General features: G+C 42.5%; 1 protein-coding gene across 1 annotated transcript in view; it reads right to left on the reverse strand.

Moving 5' to 3' along the window:
* ARHGAP6 (Rho GTPase activating protein 6) overlaps window positions 1-12,169 on the reverse strand; it is a 496,950-nt gene extending 484,781 nt beyond the window's left edge. The window contains exon 1 of the mRNA XM_053580492.1: window positions 11,162-12,169. Within this exon, the coding sequence (XP_053436467.1) occupies window positions 11,162-11,746 (585 nt within the window). The 5' untranslated portion in view covers window positions 11,747-12,169. The remainder of the gene's footprint in view (window positions 1-11,161) is intronic.
* Between the last annotated feature and the right edge of the window lie 1,704 nt (window positions 12,170-13,873).

Below are 13,873 nucleotides of genomic sequence, written 5' to 3' on the forward strand. Positions count from 1 at the left end.
CTAGGCATGATGGCTCATGCCTGTAACCCTCGCACTCTGGGAGGCTGAAGCAGTTGGATTGCCTGAGCTCAGGAGTTCAAGACCAGTCTGAGCAAGAGCAAGACCCTGCATCTACTAAAAACAGAAAAACTAGCCAGGCGCCTATAGTTCCAGCTACTAAGGAGGCTAAGGCAAGGGGATTGCTTGAGCCCAATAGTTTGAGGTTGCTGTGAACTGTGATGCCATGGCACTCTGCCCAGGGTGACAGAGTGAAACTCTGTCAAAAGAAAGAAACGAAACAGAAAAGAAAGACAGACAGACTAGGGAAGTTAAACCACATCCTTACACACACACACACATATGAGATTTCAACCAATGGAGGATAGAAACCAATAGAAACATCCTCCAGCTTCCCATCCATTAGCTTGTGGCAGACTAAAGAAGGCCAAAAATTCTTTGTCAATTCTTACTTCAAGGAGGGGAATCTATTTCTCTTGCCCTTGAATCTGACCTGGCTCTGCAACTCACTCTGATCAAATAGTGTGAGACCACCGTGCAGTGAGGAACCCCAAGATAGCCTCTTCACCAATACACCAGACATGTAAGTGAAGACATCTCAAACTTTCTGGGCATCCAAGGCACCTGCTGAAAGCAGCCAAGTGAGGAAGCCCAGACAATGCCACGTGAAGACAAAGAACTACCCAGCTAACTGTGATCAATTTCCTGATCCACAGAATCATAGCGCTAGTTGGGAGGTGATTTGTCGCACACCAATAAATAGAAGAAATACACATTCGTCATCCCAAGAGGCATTCTACACTTTCTAGCTGTCCTAGGGGATTCTCATTCGACCCTTTGTCCACAGCTATGACTTCCATGACAACCTCATGATGCCATTTCCTCCTTCCTCATTTCATTCTCTATCTTCTTCACCTGCTTCATGGGATTTCCTCCCAAATAAACTACATTCATCCAGACCCTGTCTTTGGGGAAACTCAAATCATGACATAGTGCTTTTGCCCCTCTTATATTTTTCACAACAGATTATCATAAAATAATTCACCTACATTGCTCCAATTATATATGGTAATAGTCAACATTTCATTCTTTATTTCTAATCTAAGATATGATCACTAAATTAAAAGTTAAAAATTGTGTGTGTGTATATATATATATATATATATACATGCACACAGAGAAAGAGAGAGATTACACTTACAGGTTGTAATCTAAAATTCTGCACAAAGTCTTTTCCAAATAAAAAGAAAAAAAAATAACCTTTCTGCATTGTAAAAATATTGCATAGATCCTTGCATGCTGGCAAGCCAAAGTGGATGGATTTCTTGAGCTCAGACATTCAAGACCAGCCTGTGCAAAAGCGAGACTCCGTCTCACTAAAAATAGAAAAAACTAGCCAAGCGTCTTGGCAGGCTCCTGTAGTCCTAGCTACTCAGGAGGCTGAGGCAAGATGACTGCTTGAGACCAAGAGTTTGAGATTGCTGTGAGCTATTATCTTTCACAGTGCACTTAGAGCTCTATGAGAAAAAGTAATATACTTCCAATGTCATTGTAAATCAAAAGATCAAAATATTGCCATTGCAGCAGAACAACAATATTATTTGCTGAGCTCATGCCTCAGAGCTTCTGGAGCTGGTCTGGGACTCATACCACTTGAGATCCACCATACCACAAGATCCACCATTCTTGACCTTCAAGCCTGTGGATCATCTCCATATCACCTTTCATGTTTATTTTCTTAGCAATTTGATAAGCACATTTTGATAGCACCATTTATTGACACAATATTAACATGAAAAGTCAGATCCAACATGCCTCTTTGGGGGTTTGCATAAAGACCCAGAGCAGCACTCTTTGATAAAATATGAAAACGGCGCCTGTATTTGAGCTGGTTTATGAAAGGATTTATGAAATCATGAAAGGATTTATGACTCATTGGGTTTGCAGCAAGAACTTAGAAACAATGAGTTCTAATCCTGTTTCTGTAAGGAGTTTGCAAGATGTTTTGATGGCAAGAGTTTACCTTTAGTTTAAACTATTCTTTAGTTCTGATTTGATGTTTACATGTTTACAGTTCTTACCTGCCAAAGAGAAAATATGAGCAAACTTCTGTGTTGATGATTAGAAAGAAAGCTATAGCAATCTATACTTGGTTATAGACGATAATAGTGCAGTATTGTGATTACCTGTATAACAAGAGAGTTAGAATTTGTTTGTAGCATAATGAAAGTCCCAGGGAGACTAGATTTTAACATAATTCCAGGAAGAATGTCTATGTCCTTTATGGTGTTAAGGCAGAACAATGAAAGTTTCCATTTGAGAGGAGGTAGCTGATTATAGATCAGTGATTTTCAACCAGTGTGCTATGACACACTGGTATGCCAAGAGAGGATCTTAGGTGTACTGCAAAATTTTTTAAAGTTTGTTATTTTCCTGTGACCCCAGCACTCTTGGGTAGGGATACAGATGAAGCAACATTGGCCAAGTGGGTGCTGAAACTGAGTGATGGGATATGGATCTCCCTTATGCTACTGTAAGTCCTTAGCTTTTTCCACAATAAACACTTGTTTAAAAAAAAAAAAAGTTTGTTATTTTCAAAAGAAGTTCAAAGCACAGGAAGTATATTCCTTTTTTTTTTTTTTTTTTTTTACTTTTTTATCAACATAATTTTAGCATGCCAGGGAAGTTTAACTATAGGTTTAAGTGTGCAGTGAAAAAAAATGGTTGAAAAACACTGGTATGGACTGAGGGTAGATTTATGTATCACATGAATGTTTAGAATAGAAGACTTTTAAGGGCTTTCCCTTAAAGGGCTTTCCCCTCCTAATCTATTTTGTTCATGGAATGTTAAAGTCAATCTAGAAATGCTAATTAAGAGTTACAGTTAGATTTCCAGCAAACAAATAAAAAGCATCTGAGTATATACGCTATTGTATTAATTTAGTGATGCTGCCTTGTTCCCCTGAAAGGAGGTTGAGTTGAACTGTAAAAAGCAGTCATCTGGGTCTCATGATAATGGTAGTGTGAGGAAATGAGAACACACCAGGCTTGATGTAAGAAGCTAGAACACTGTCATTTGCCAGCTAGAGAACCAGTGCTGGACTGGAAACTATTCAGTTTCCAACATTCTAAGTGTTCTACAAACAAAAAATGTCTGATGCAATGAAGTTACTTTGTATTGGAATGAAGGCTTCCCCTTGGCCTGTTGGCATGTCTTGGGTTACACCAAATCCACAATATAAGTCTGGCAAATTCCTGTGTTCCAAGTCACTAGGCTAAAATGCCTGAGGTGACAGCCTGCTATTGCTCCATTCCCTAACATGAAAAGTATACCTTACTTAACAGTTTGCAAAATAAACTTCCACTTGCCTCCCTGCTATTGTTCACAGCTGAGCCTACTCATTCACTTGTTGATCATCTAAGCCTTCTTCAACTGCCATAGAAGAGAGATGAAAGTTCCTGGCACATGCAGTAGACACAATAAATATTTTCCACTAAATTAATTCTTTAGTTCAAGTCTTAGTTTTGTTGCTTCCAAGTTGTGTGACCTGAGCATATCTTCAATTTTATTTAACCTTGACCCCTATGTATCATTTAGTATTTCCTATGTCCGGGGCACTTTCCAAGTAATTATGTTATAAACTCCTCACAAAAACTTTGGGAGGTAGGCATTGTCATCATCCTCACTTGATAAATGAAGAAACTGAGACACAAAGAGTCTTAATAATTTGTTTAATGTCACAGGGCAGAGCTGGGATTTGCACTCAAGCAGTGTGGCTCAGAGTCCAACTTAACCTATTCCCTTCATTCCTTTTCCACCTAAGTCTGGCTACCTCTTAATGCGAGTCTCACTATCCTCATCCAGAAAATGAAGGGTGATACTGTTACCTCACAGAGTTGTTCTAATAACAAAAACCTGGTGTGTAGTCTACAAATATTATTTGTTATTTCACTTATCACCATCATCATCATCACCCATCAACTACAATCCAACTAAAATAAGTGAGCAAGGAATCAACTGGAAGTTCCAATCTGAGCAGAATTATACTTTGCTCAGAATATCTTGTGGCCTCATCTAGGATTTCCCATTATTAGCTATGGACTCAACTGTTAGCTGTTGCAGATGCCTTCTTATAATAAACCCTAAGGCAGCATGGCTATTGTCACCTAAGGCTTCTCTTTCCCCTTCTCCATCCACATCTGGGCCTCAGAGTACCAGCTTTCCCATTGTTTCTCAACCCCTGAGAAATGAAGTTATTGGCAACACAAGCTGAGAACTGATCCAATGCTTACTCCCACTTTAGCTCCTACTGGTGATATTAATTCACCTGTTTCCAGGAGCTAAGTTTACAGACACAAAAACATGCTATTTTCTTCGTCCACGAGGCCAAATAATTAATTTCCAATTTCTCTAAAGCCATGGATAACTTCCTAGGCTCTGCATTTTTCCCTTGAGTATATTAGCATATTACTCCATAGGCAGACTCTCAAATTGCTATTAGTTTTAATGGCTCCTGAAAATCTTTGACTATTTAATAACTGTGATGAGATCTAACCAGGCAATTTTTCCAGATTATAAGTAGTTTTGTAAATTTGTTCCTCTTTTCAAAACAATATTTTTAATAGCTTCTCTGTGCTTGCTTCCAAAGTGCAATAATCAGGACATAAAATCTCCACGGTAACCAATCTCAGAAAATCCTAGGGCTAACTGCTGACTCTTCTATTGACTCTGCCAGAGCCATTACCATCTCCTTGTTGTATCTTCAAAGACAGCATGTAAAATACATTGGGTCTGGACTAACTACATAACTGTTCTTCTCCATTTATGTATATATTTCTTTGAAAACATAATGTAGCAACACTATTTGGTATAGTTTCTGAAAATAATAAACATTTATTTTTAGTTAAGGTTTCATTCATAGGCCATAGAATTCACCCTTCTAAAGTGTAAAATTCAGTCATGTTTAGTATATTCCCAAGATTGTGCAACCATCGCCTGCATCTAGTTCCAGAATATTTTCATTACCCTAAAAGGAAACCTTACACCCATTAGTGGTCACTCCCCATCCCTCCCCACTGCTGCCTCTGATAACAACTAATTTACTTTCTGTCTCTATGGAATGGCCTTTTCTGGATATTTCATATAAATAGAATCATGCAATACATGGTCTTTTGTAACTAGCTTCTTTCACTGAGCATAAGGTCTTCAAAATTCATCTGTGTCACAGCATGCAATAGTACTTCATTCCTTTGTATTGTTGAATAATCTTGCATTGTGTGGATATATCACATTTTTTAATTCATCCATCCATTGATGAACGTTTGGTTATTTCTACCATTTTGGCTATTATGAATAACATTCATATACAAGTCTTAATATGCACATATATTTACTTCTCTGAGGTATATATCCAGAAGTAGAATTGCTGTATCAATGGGTAATTGTTTAACTTTTTGAGGAATTGCCAAACTTTTCTACAAAGCTGCTGTACCATTTTACATTCCCACTTGCATTGTATGAGAGTCTCAATATTTTCACACTTTTTTCAATACTTGTTATTATCTTTCTGATTATAACCATCCTCTTGAATATAAAGTGGTATCTCGTTGTTTTGATTTGCATTTCGCTACTAGTCAATGAAAACATCGATCTTTACCAGCTAACGTAACAACTAATTTCATTTTTTCATGAATTACATTCCAAGGTTTTTTTGCTATATTGTAACATAGTCGTAATCTTAGTCTCATTCTCTTTATCTAAGCAATGGTTCAGAGTTGATGCAGTAAACTTCAGAACAGGATGTCATGTCCCAAAGGCATATCTCTGGGCTCTGGAAGAACTGCTGTCAGCATTCAGATTCCCTTGGTTGTTGACTAGATTCTGATATAAAACACATTTTTCCTTAGTGCACACCTGATCAGAAGAATCAAAATTTCACTATGAAAACATGAGATCCTATTTCTATAAATCCCGAATGTGCCATGACATGTACCACATGAAGTGACAAAAGTGAAAGAGATGATTAAGGGAGAATGACCTGAAAGGAAAACACAGAATTGTGAAGATGGCTGTAAAAGACAGGCCTGGAGACAGAGGAACAGGAGGAGATGTAAGAGGTGAGGAAGGAATTGAGATTCTCTGTGTGTAGCATGGAAAGGAAGAGCAAGGAGGGGGAATGGGGCCCAGAAGTCTGACCAAAGGGGCCTAAAGAAGATTCTTGGAATTTAGGGAGCTTTGAGAGAATGGTTTCAGTAAGCAATGGGGACAGAAAAGACATTGCCAAGGTTTAAGGTGCTCACCAGACAATGGAAGTAGTCGTCACTGCTTACTTTTCCTAGAAGTTTGGCAGTTTCTATTGAGAGTCAAGAAGGATTCCAGAGTAGTTCTTCCCTTAGCTCTTTGTCCAAGTTTGAGCCACTTAAACTTTTCAGTCCTTCTCTTTCACTGCAAAATGAGGAGTTTCAAGCTAGATGCTACCCAATGCTCTTCCTAAATCTAAAATGTACTCTTTCCATCTTTCAAATCCCCAAATGCTAGTGAAAGCTCAATTCCAAGAAATCTGATAAGCTGTCATTACATCATTTCCCTATTTAAGTAACAAATTACCTTTGAAAGGAATTCTAGAAGAGAGATGGGGAGTAGAAAGGGAGACAGAGAAAATTAAGTTGAATATTTTTCCACACTTAAAAAATCCTAAGGCATTATGCTGTTTTCAGAAAATTCCTTTTAAAACACCCCTTGTCAATTTCCTGTTTGAAGCTGTCTTACTCTAATTACTTCCTCTTGGGTGGGATGAGTGAGCCTCTATTTTAAATCATAATATTCCTTTCTGCGACAATTTAAATTTTAATTCCAATTTCCATCATTATACTGAGTGTTCATAAAGTTCATGTGCAATTTAAAATAATCATCTATGTTTACCATTAATTCTTCTCTACATATATATTTAAACATCCCATACTTTTTACATATCCTCAATACCTTTGAAAGGCAATTTTGTTTCTAATTTAAAGCCTCTGCTGACACATACCAGGTTATGAAGAACAAAACTTCTAAGAACTGTACAGTAGGGGTCTTGTAATTACCACTACCCTATCTGCTGAACACTATTATACAACAGGCAGTGAGATACATCTCTCCTCCAGGAACACTAAACTTCTCACTTCAGAAAGACCCTCTATCCCTTAACTTCTCTGCAAATGTGATGCCAAGGGGTCTCCTTGGAGGATGGGGACTGTACGTTGTCGATCTTTACCAGCTAACCTGTCATTTTATCTATGCCTGTAATTATCCACTCCCATGGGTCTGATTTCTTTTTTTTATTATTATTAAATCATAGCTGTGTACATTAATGCGATCATGGGGCACCATAAACAGTTTGACACATTTTTATCACACTGGTTAACATAGCCTTCCTGGCATTTTTCTTAGTTATTGCGTTAAGACATTTATATTCTACATTTACTAAGTTCCGCATGTACCCTTGTAATTACTACATTAAAAAGCCATGTGGTTAATACATGTATTAAACTGCATGTGTCCTAACCTCCCTCTCCAAACAAATCATTGCACTTAAGCCCTACTAAGTCTTCTTTGGGAACTCCAGCATCACCATTCCTCTGTGCCTTTGCCTGTCCACTCTTTTCTTTCTCATCAAGGAATCACTTTTCTCCTTCTTCTTGTACATGGTAGTCATCCTTGAAGATCAAGTGCAAATGGTCTCTGCACAGTGAATACTTCTAAGGCTCCCAAGGGCACAATGAATCATCACTCATTCCTCTTTGGTCCCTCACTGTGATAATCCTTTTGCACTGTGCCTTTTAGTTGACTCATCCAGCCCTCACTAGCCTGTGAGCTCTTTAAGGGATGACCCTGTGTTTCAGCCTTTCTGCATTTCTGGTACTGACAGAAATGCTTATGCTCAAGAAATGCTTCTGACATAATTGAAAAAAAGTATAGAAGCCATGGATATATAGAAAAAGTTTAGTTACTAAAGTAACTAACTAGTTACAGAAGTTAACTATTTTAGTAACAGAAGCTGGCAAACTCCCAGTCAGCTACAAGCATAATCCCAGCTCTGATCCACAAGAATTAAGAGAAGCCCAGGATTGCAGGATTGTAACAAGGCCTTCTTCCCTCAACTGTGATGAGAGTCAGAGGCAGAGCTTGGCTAGTAAGGACACAAGTGGAGAAACATGCCCCGACTGTGTCTTCCTATACCACTTACCCCTTTGTCTGGTCATTTCTGCTCAATCCATATGAGTAGAAACAAGACGTCCGCGAACAGATTGTGCTAAAGCAATCCTGAAATACACAGTGAGGAAATACTAACAGGGTTGTAGCTCACTTTGCCTAACACCTCCCAGATTTTGGCCACAAAATGGCCATTTGTGAGCTTTGACTGGGCACAAGTAACAGAGCTGCAGGCATTTATGAGAGTCTTGGGAACAGAATGGTGGTATGAACAATTTCGTTTAAAACCAGAGAATGGATGAGACCATTTAATGGCTAAATCTGAAGGTGAATTCTCAGGTTTTCCTATGGAGTCAATGAGAGAAAAATAGAAAATCTGAACAAACCATAAAAGGTACATGGAATCTTAACAAGTTTAAGCATCAAGACTATTATGAACCAGATCTCCCCTCAGAGCCTCTAAGCAACCTTGCAAAGTGCTCACTTGCTGGACTTCTGGTATCATTAGTAAAGATTCTGTTTTAGGACTATGGACCCAGCTTGATTGCAAATGAGAAGGACAGGAAGTGCCCAATAGGATGAATTTTCTTGGTTTCTGAGAGGGTTCCAGGGCATTAAACCTTTGAAAAGTAATCCAGGCCATTAAATTCCAGACCCAGGGGTTATGTTAGGATATCTTGGCTTCTACTAAACAAAACCAGTATTGGACCTCCATGCCAGGATTCTATCCCATCACTCCATGTCTACCTCAATCATAAAGGGATTTCTTTATAAATTAATTGAGAAAAGAATTGACATCTTTACATTTCTTTCTCATCTAAGAACAAGATATTTCCCTTACTCAAGTCTTTTTTATATCTTTCAGAGGAATCTTACATTTTCATTTATTGAAGGTCTCCAGATTTCAGATTAGTTTTTATTGTTGTGGCTATTGTCTATTGGTTCTTTCATTAGTTTTCTGCCTACTTTTTATCAATTATTGCAATTCAGCCACTTTGCTTAATTCTCTGAATTTTTGCTAGTTTTTCAGCTGATTCTTTTGGAATGCAATGATATTTACAAATAATAATGCTATTTCCTCCTTTCCAATGATGAAAAAAGGGGGGGATTTTTGCCCCCACCCCAACACACATACAATTACACACACACACACACACACACACACACACACACATAGTTTTGACCACAAGAAAAAGGTAAAAGTTTTCGTAGACAAGCCTCATGCAGACTACCCACTACATGCAACAATTAGAAGCCACACAGTACCACTGCAATTCAGCCATTTGTCCATTGATCATGAGATCTTAATAAGAAGATAATTTATAAGACATCAAATGCCTTTTGGTCATAACAGCAATGAACAACATCTGTACACTACATTCCAAATATGTATATGGTTGCTAAGAAAAGCAGGAACATTCCTACTGATGAAATTGGTTTTAAATGTGAATGTCCATTCATCTAATCCAAAAAGTTGATGTACTTTTACATCTCTCTCTCTCTCTCTCTCTCTCTCTCCTCTTACAAATTAATCTGAAAATGCATGCTTCTGAAGTATAGTGGGAATCCAGGCCCTCCTAAAGACCAGGAGAAGTTTGATGTTTCAATTTTGTATCCACTTTCTACTCCTGAGTTCCCTGGTTTGCAAGTAACCTCTCCCTGTCCACCTTGGGTTTTTTTCTACTGCCTATCTACCTCAAGTAAATGGGCAGAATGGTTAACAATGTTTGTTAGTTTTTATTTTATAATTAGTATTCCTCATTCAACAGCAGCAGTTCCTTTCAGACAGCAACTAACAATAATATGTGACGCCAATATTTCTGACAAATAATGCTGATTTTTCTAAGGCTGTCAAATAAAGCCAAAATCTAAGAGTTATTCCATGTTAACAGAGCTGGGTATGATCTTGGATGTTATTTGGAAATGGTTTTGCGTTATTGTGTATTTAGTCTAAATCTCCAGCAATTACATGGTATTTCATTTCGTTTCTGTAATGCTAACTGTATTTTAAAATATTTAATTACAACTGATGAAATCTCTCTTGCCTTATGGAAACAGACCCAAGGCAAACCTATAGAGTTTGTGGACTGAAAGGGTTAGAAGTTGTTCATTTTTAAAACAACTACTATTTATTCTCAGAAAATGTGCTGATTTCCAAGTGCCCATAAATGACAGTTTCCCAACGGATCTATTCTCCATTCTTCTTAACCAGACGGCATACATTTTAAGGATATCAAATAGCTCCCTCTCAATTCCCTATGTTTTACTGATTCCTGACTAACTACTAATTGTTCTTAGTGGAATTTGGGCATATTTCCATAATCTTTCATATCCCCAAGCAGAGATTCTTTTTCTTCTTCTTCTAGGTCAAACTAGTACTCAGTATCATAGATTTCAGACATTACCCCTTCAAGGAAAAGGTCAAAACTAGAGAAGTCTAGGAATTACTCCTCCTGCCACCCAAACACAGACACACACACACACAGACACACACACACACACACACACACTAGCAACAACACAGTCTGAAATAACGTTCCTGAATTCTTCATAGAACCAAATGGCAGACACGTTTCAAAACATGTCATCCAATCCTTACAAACAGCTTAGCAATAGATCATTTGAGTTCCATAAAGTATCAACATTGGTTGAAGGGATAAGGTGACGCTTTGAAATTGCCTGCAGCACAAACAGGAAACCAGAACACCATCCCTTTCTCCAGTTCCCATGACCGCTCCACAGTGGAGCCAACAAGTCCTGCAAGACACACACGCGGCACACGCGGTGGCCACTAGGGACGTCCCATTTCCAGGCACCATTTAACCAGCTGAAGTGGAACAGCCACACCAGAGAAACCCCTCGGCGCGAGTGCCTGGCTTTGTAAATGTGATAGAATTAAAGACGTCCCCGTGGAACTGCCCAGGGCGCCCAGCCTTGGACCCCAGGACGTTAACCGCCGCTGGTCCCTACCTCAGACTTCCACACCACATATGGTTGGCCGCGGCTGCTGGGTGGGGACTGGAACTTCCTCTGCTGGAGCCACCTCCTGGGAGAAGTGAAGATGCCATTGGGGCCTCCCCCGGAGGAGCAAAGGATGCTCGCCGCACCGCGGCCACTGCCCGGTCCGACTAGGACAGACGGCAGGTCCCAGGTCATGCTCTTCTTGAGGCCGCCACGACCCAGGGGGACCTCATAGTCAAAGTGGAAGCTACCAGATGGTGACTTTTCCTGCGGGGTACTGGGTGTAGAGAAGGACGAGCAAAGGGGTCTGGGCGGAGGGGACCGGGCGGCCCGGGGTATCGGGCCCCGGGGCGAGGACGCAGAGCGGAAGCCGAGACCCTCGGCTAACGGCACTGGGGAGTAGAAGCGGCCCGTCGTGGCTCCTCGAGCGCCGCCCTCTGCGCCTGCCTCGCCCCCACAGCCGCCGATCAGGGCCGGGTCCAGGCTGCGGGTCTGGCGCAGCTTCCTCTTGGAGAAGCCCTTGGCCGAGGCCGAGCCTCCTGAGGCGGGCGAGGAGCAAGAGAAGACGCTGTGGAGCAGACTCTGCGCCGACATTTCGGCGGGGCTGTGCCTGAGGGCCACCTTCTTCTCCCTCCCGGAACGCCGGCGGCTTTGGGCTGGAAAGGGAAAGGGGCTTGGGCAAAGCTATCAGGCGGGGCCGACCCGGGGTTTGCCGAGGGAGGTGGAGAGCAATGCCCGGCTTACGCGCCGCCCGTGCGCTCCAAGTGCCCGGGTGGACGCAGGAGCAGGAGCTCCATCCCCAGCCTTCTAGAAAAAGGTGTCTGGGGGTCTCCTGCAGCAGCTAAAACCTTCGCCCAGATCCCAAGTCTCCCGAAGAGGGTGAGGAAGAGGAGGAGGAAGGTCAGGCGCTCGCTTGGTTCCCAGCTCCAGCCTGCTAGCGCCACTCCCCCTTCCCAGCTGAGGCGGGAGACGCCGCACTCCTTGCTCTCTGGCTCTGGACAGCCTCCTCGCGGCCTGAGGACGGTCTCGAGGGCTGGGGAGGAGGCTGCCTGGGCGTGCGCCCAGGGCGCGTCCACCACGCTCCCCGCGCCGCCAGAGAAACTTCCTCCCGCGCCCGAGTGGGCGCCTGAGCTGTGCCCTCAGTGCACCCTCGCTGTGCCCGGCGCCTGAGGCTGTACGTCTGGCCTCCGCTGGGCCGCAGCGCCCACTCTTCCGACTGGCGAGGCTCAAGGGTGTCTCTGAACTCAAGGTTCCCGCGGGGTCTCTGCTTGCTGAGAAGTGGGGACACCTAGCGCGCTGCGCCCAAGGCCTTCCAAGGCTGAGAAACTATGGTGTGAGAGAATTCCCGGCTGCGCTCAGCGCGATCTGTGAAGGAGAGAGCTCAGGAGAGAGCTCCCGGGAGGCTGCCCTTGTTCTGTGGGAGATGATGTTCCCGCACTGTCGCGCTGGAGGCAGCGGGAAAAGGGGTTTCGGGTTCGAGTAGAGTCGGAGGAACGCCAGGGCGGCGGGAGCCGGGGCTGAGCCAGGAGCAGGAGAAAACAGAACGTGAAGAGTTTTCCAGGCGCCAAACCTGCGAGAAGCTCAGGGAGAGGGCAGCTGGCACTGATAGCGGGTCTCCAGGGGAGAAAGTCGTGAGGACGGAAGTGCGGACCTCCTCTCCTGTCTCCCCTCCCCCAGACCCAGGGGCGCGCCAGCTCCACTCACGTTTCTGGAAAGGGAAGGAAGTGTCAGATTGCACCCCACCCACTGGTGTCAGATGGGCAGCCCGGGACGGTTGCTCTGTAGTTGCAGTTAAATCTTCAGCCTTTCCTTTTTCCCTCCTGCTGTTTTTGTTTTAAGAAAAGAAGGGCAGATTCAGTTCAGATGCAGCCGCTGCGGGCTGCTGAGGAAAAGGCCGGAAAGTAACTCTGAGAAAAAAAAAAAAAAAAAGAAAGCAAGAAAGAAAAGGCAGGAGATAGGGACCTAGAAAGAAAAGTCGAAGGGAGGGGTCTTCCCTGATTAAGGACCATAAGCACGTGGGTTAAAGTACTTCAGGAGGAGGGGTGAGTGAGGCCAGGCAGGGGCGACTGCGGCGTAACCACTGCCTCCAGGCTGCCGAGAGTGGCGTTCGCGACGCGATCCGCCTCAGCGTTTCGCTCCAAGACACCTCTGGGCGCTTCGCGCAGTGACCACAGTCCTAGGAGGCTGGAAAACGCTGGTGAAGTCATCATTCCCGGTTTAGAGCGGAGTCTGGGAGTGACTTCTCCCGCTGTCGGACCCTGGCATCTGTAAAGCGCAAAGCAAAGGCTCGCCTGCCTCCTGGAGGGCTTTGCCACTTAGCACTCAAGTTCTGCCCCGCATCTTACAACCATCTCCACAGAATGTTAAAACGTCTCGTACTTTTGTGTTTCTGTGTACTCTTCTACCACGTAGAGGTGACGAAAATTTTATATAATTCACAATATAAAGGTGACTTTCCTTCACCATGTCTTTTATTTAGAAACAAAAAATCTTACAATGGCGCTATAAATACAGGTCTTCGATACAAACATTCGTCTTGTTTATATACCAGAATTGTCCAAATTTGATTTTTTAATGCCTATGACATTTGGAGGGGAAAATTAATTTACTTTGACTTTTTAAAAAGCCCATTGGATCTTTCTAGGTGTTCACCTTGGAGGAGACCCATCGTGAAATCTAATTAGAAAGGGAACACGAAGCAAAGGGCATCGGAAGACCGGA

The sequence above is a fragment of the Nycticebus coucang genome, chromosome X (genome assembly GCF_027406575.1).
Source record: "Nycticebus coucang isolate mNycCou1 chromosome X, mNycCou1.pri, whole genome shotgun sequence".
Lineage (NCBI taxonomy): Eukaryota > Metazoa > Chordata > Mammalia > Primates > Lorisidae > Nycticebus > Nycticebus coucang.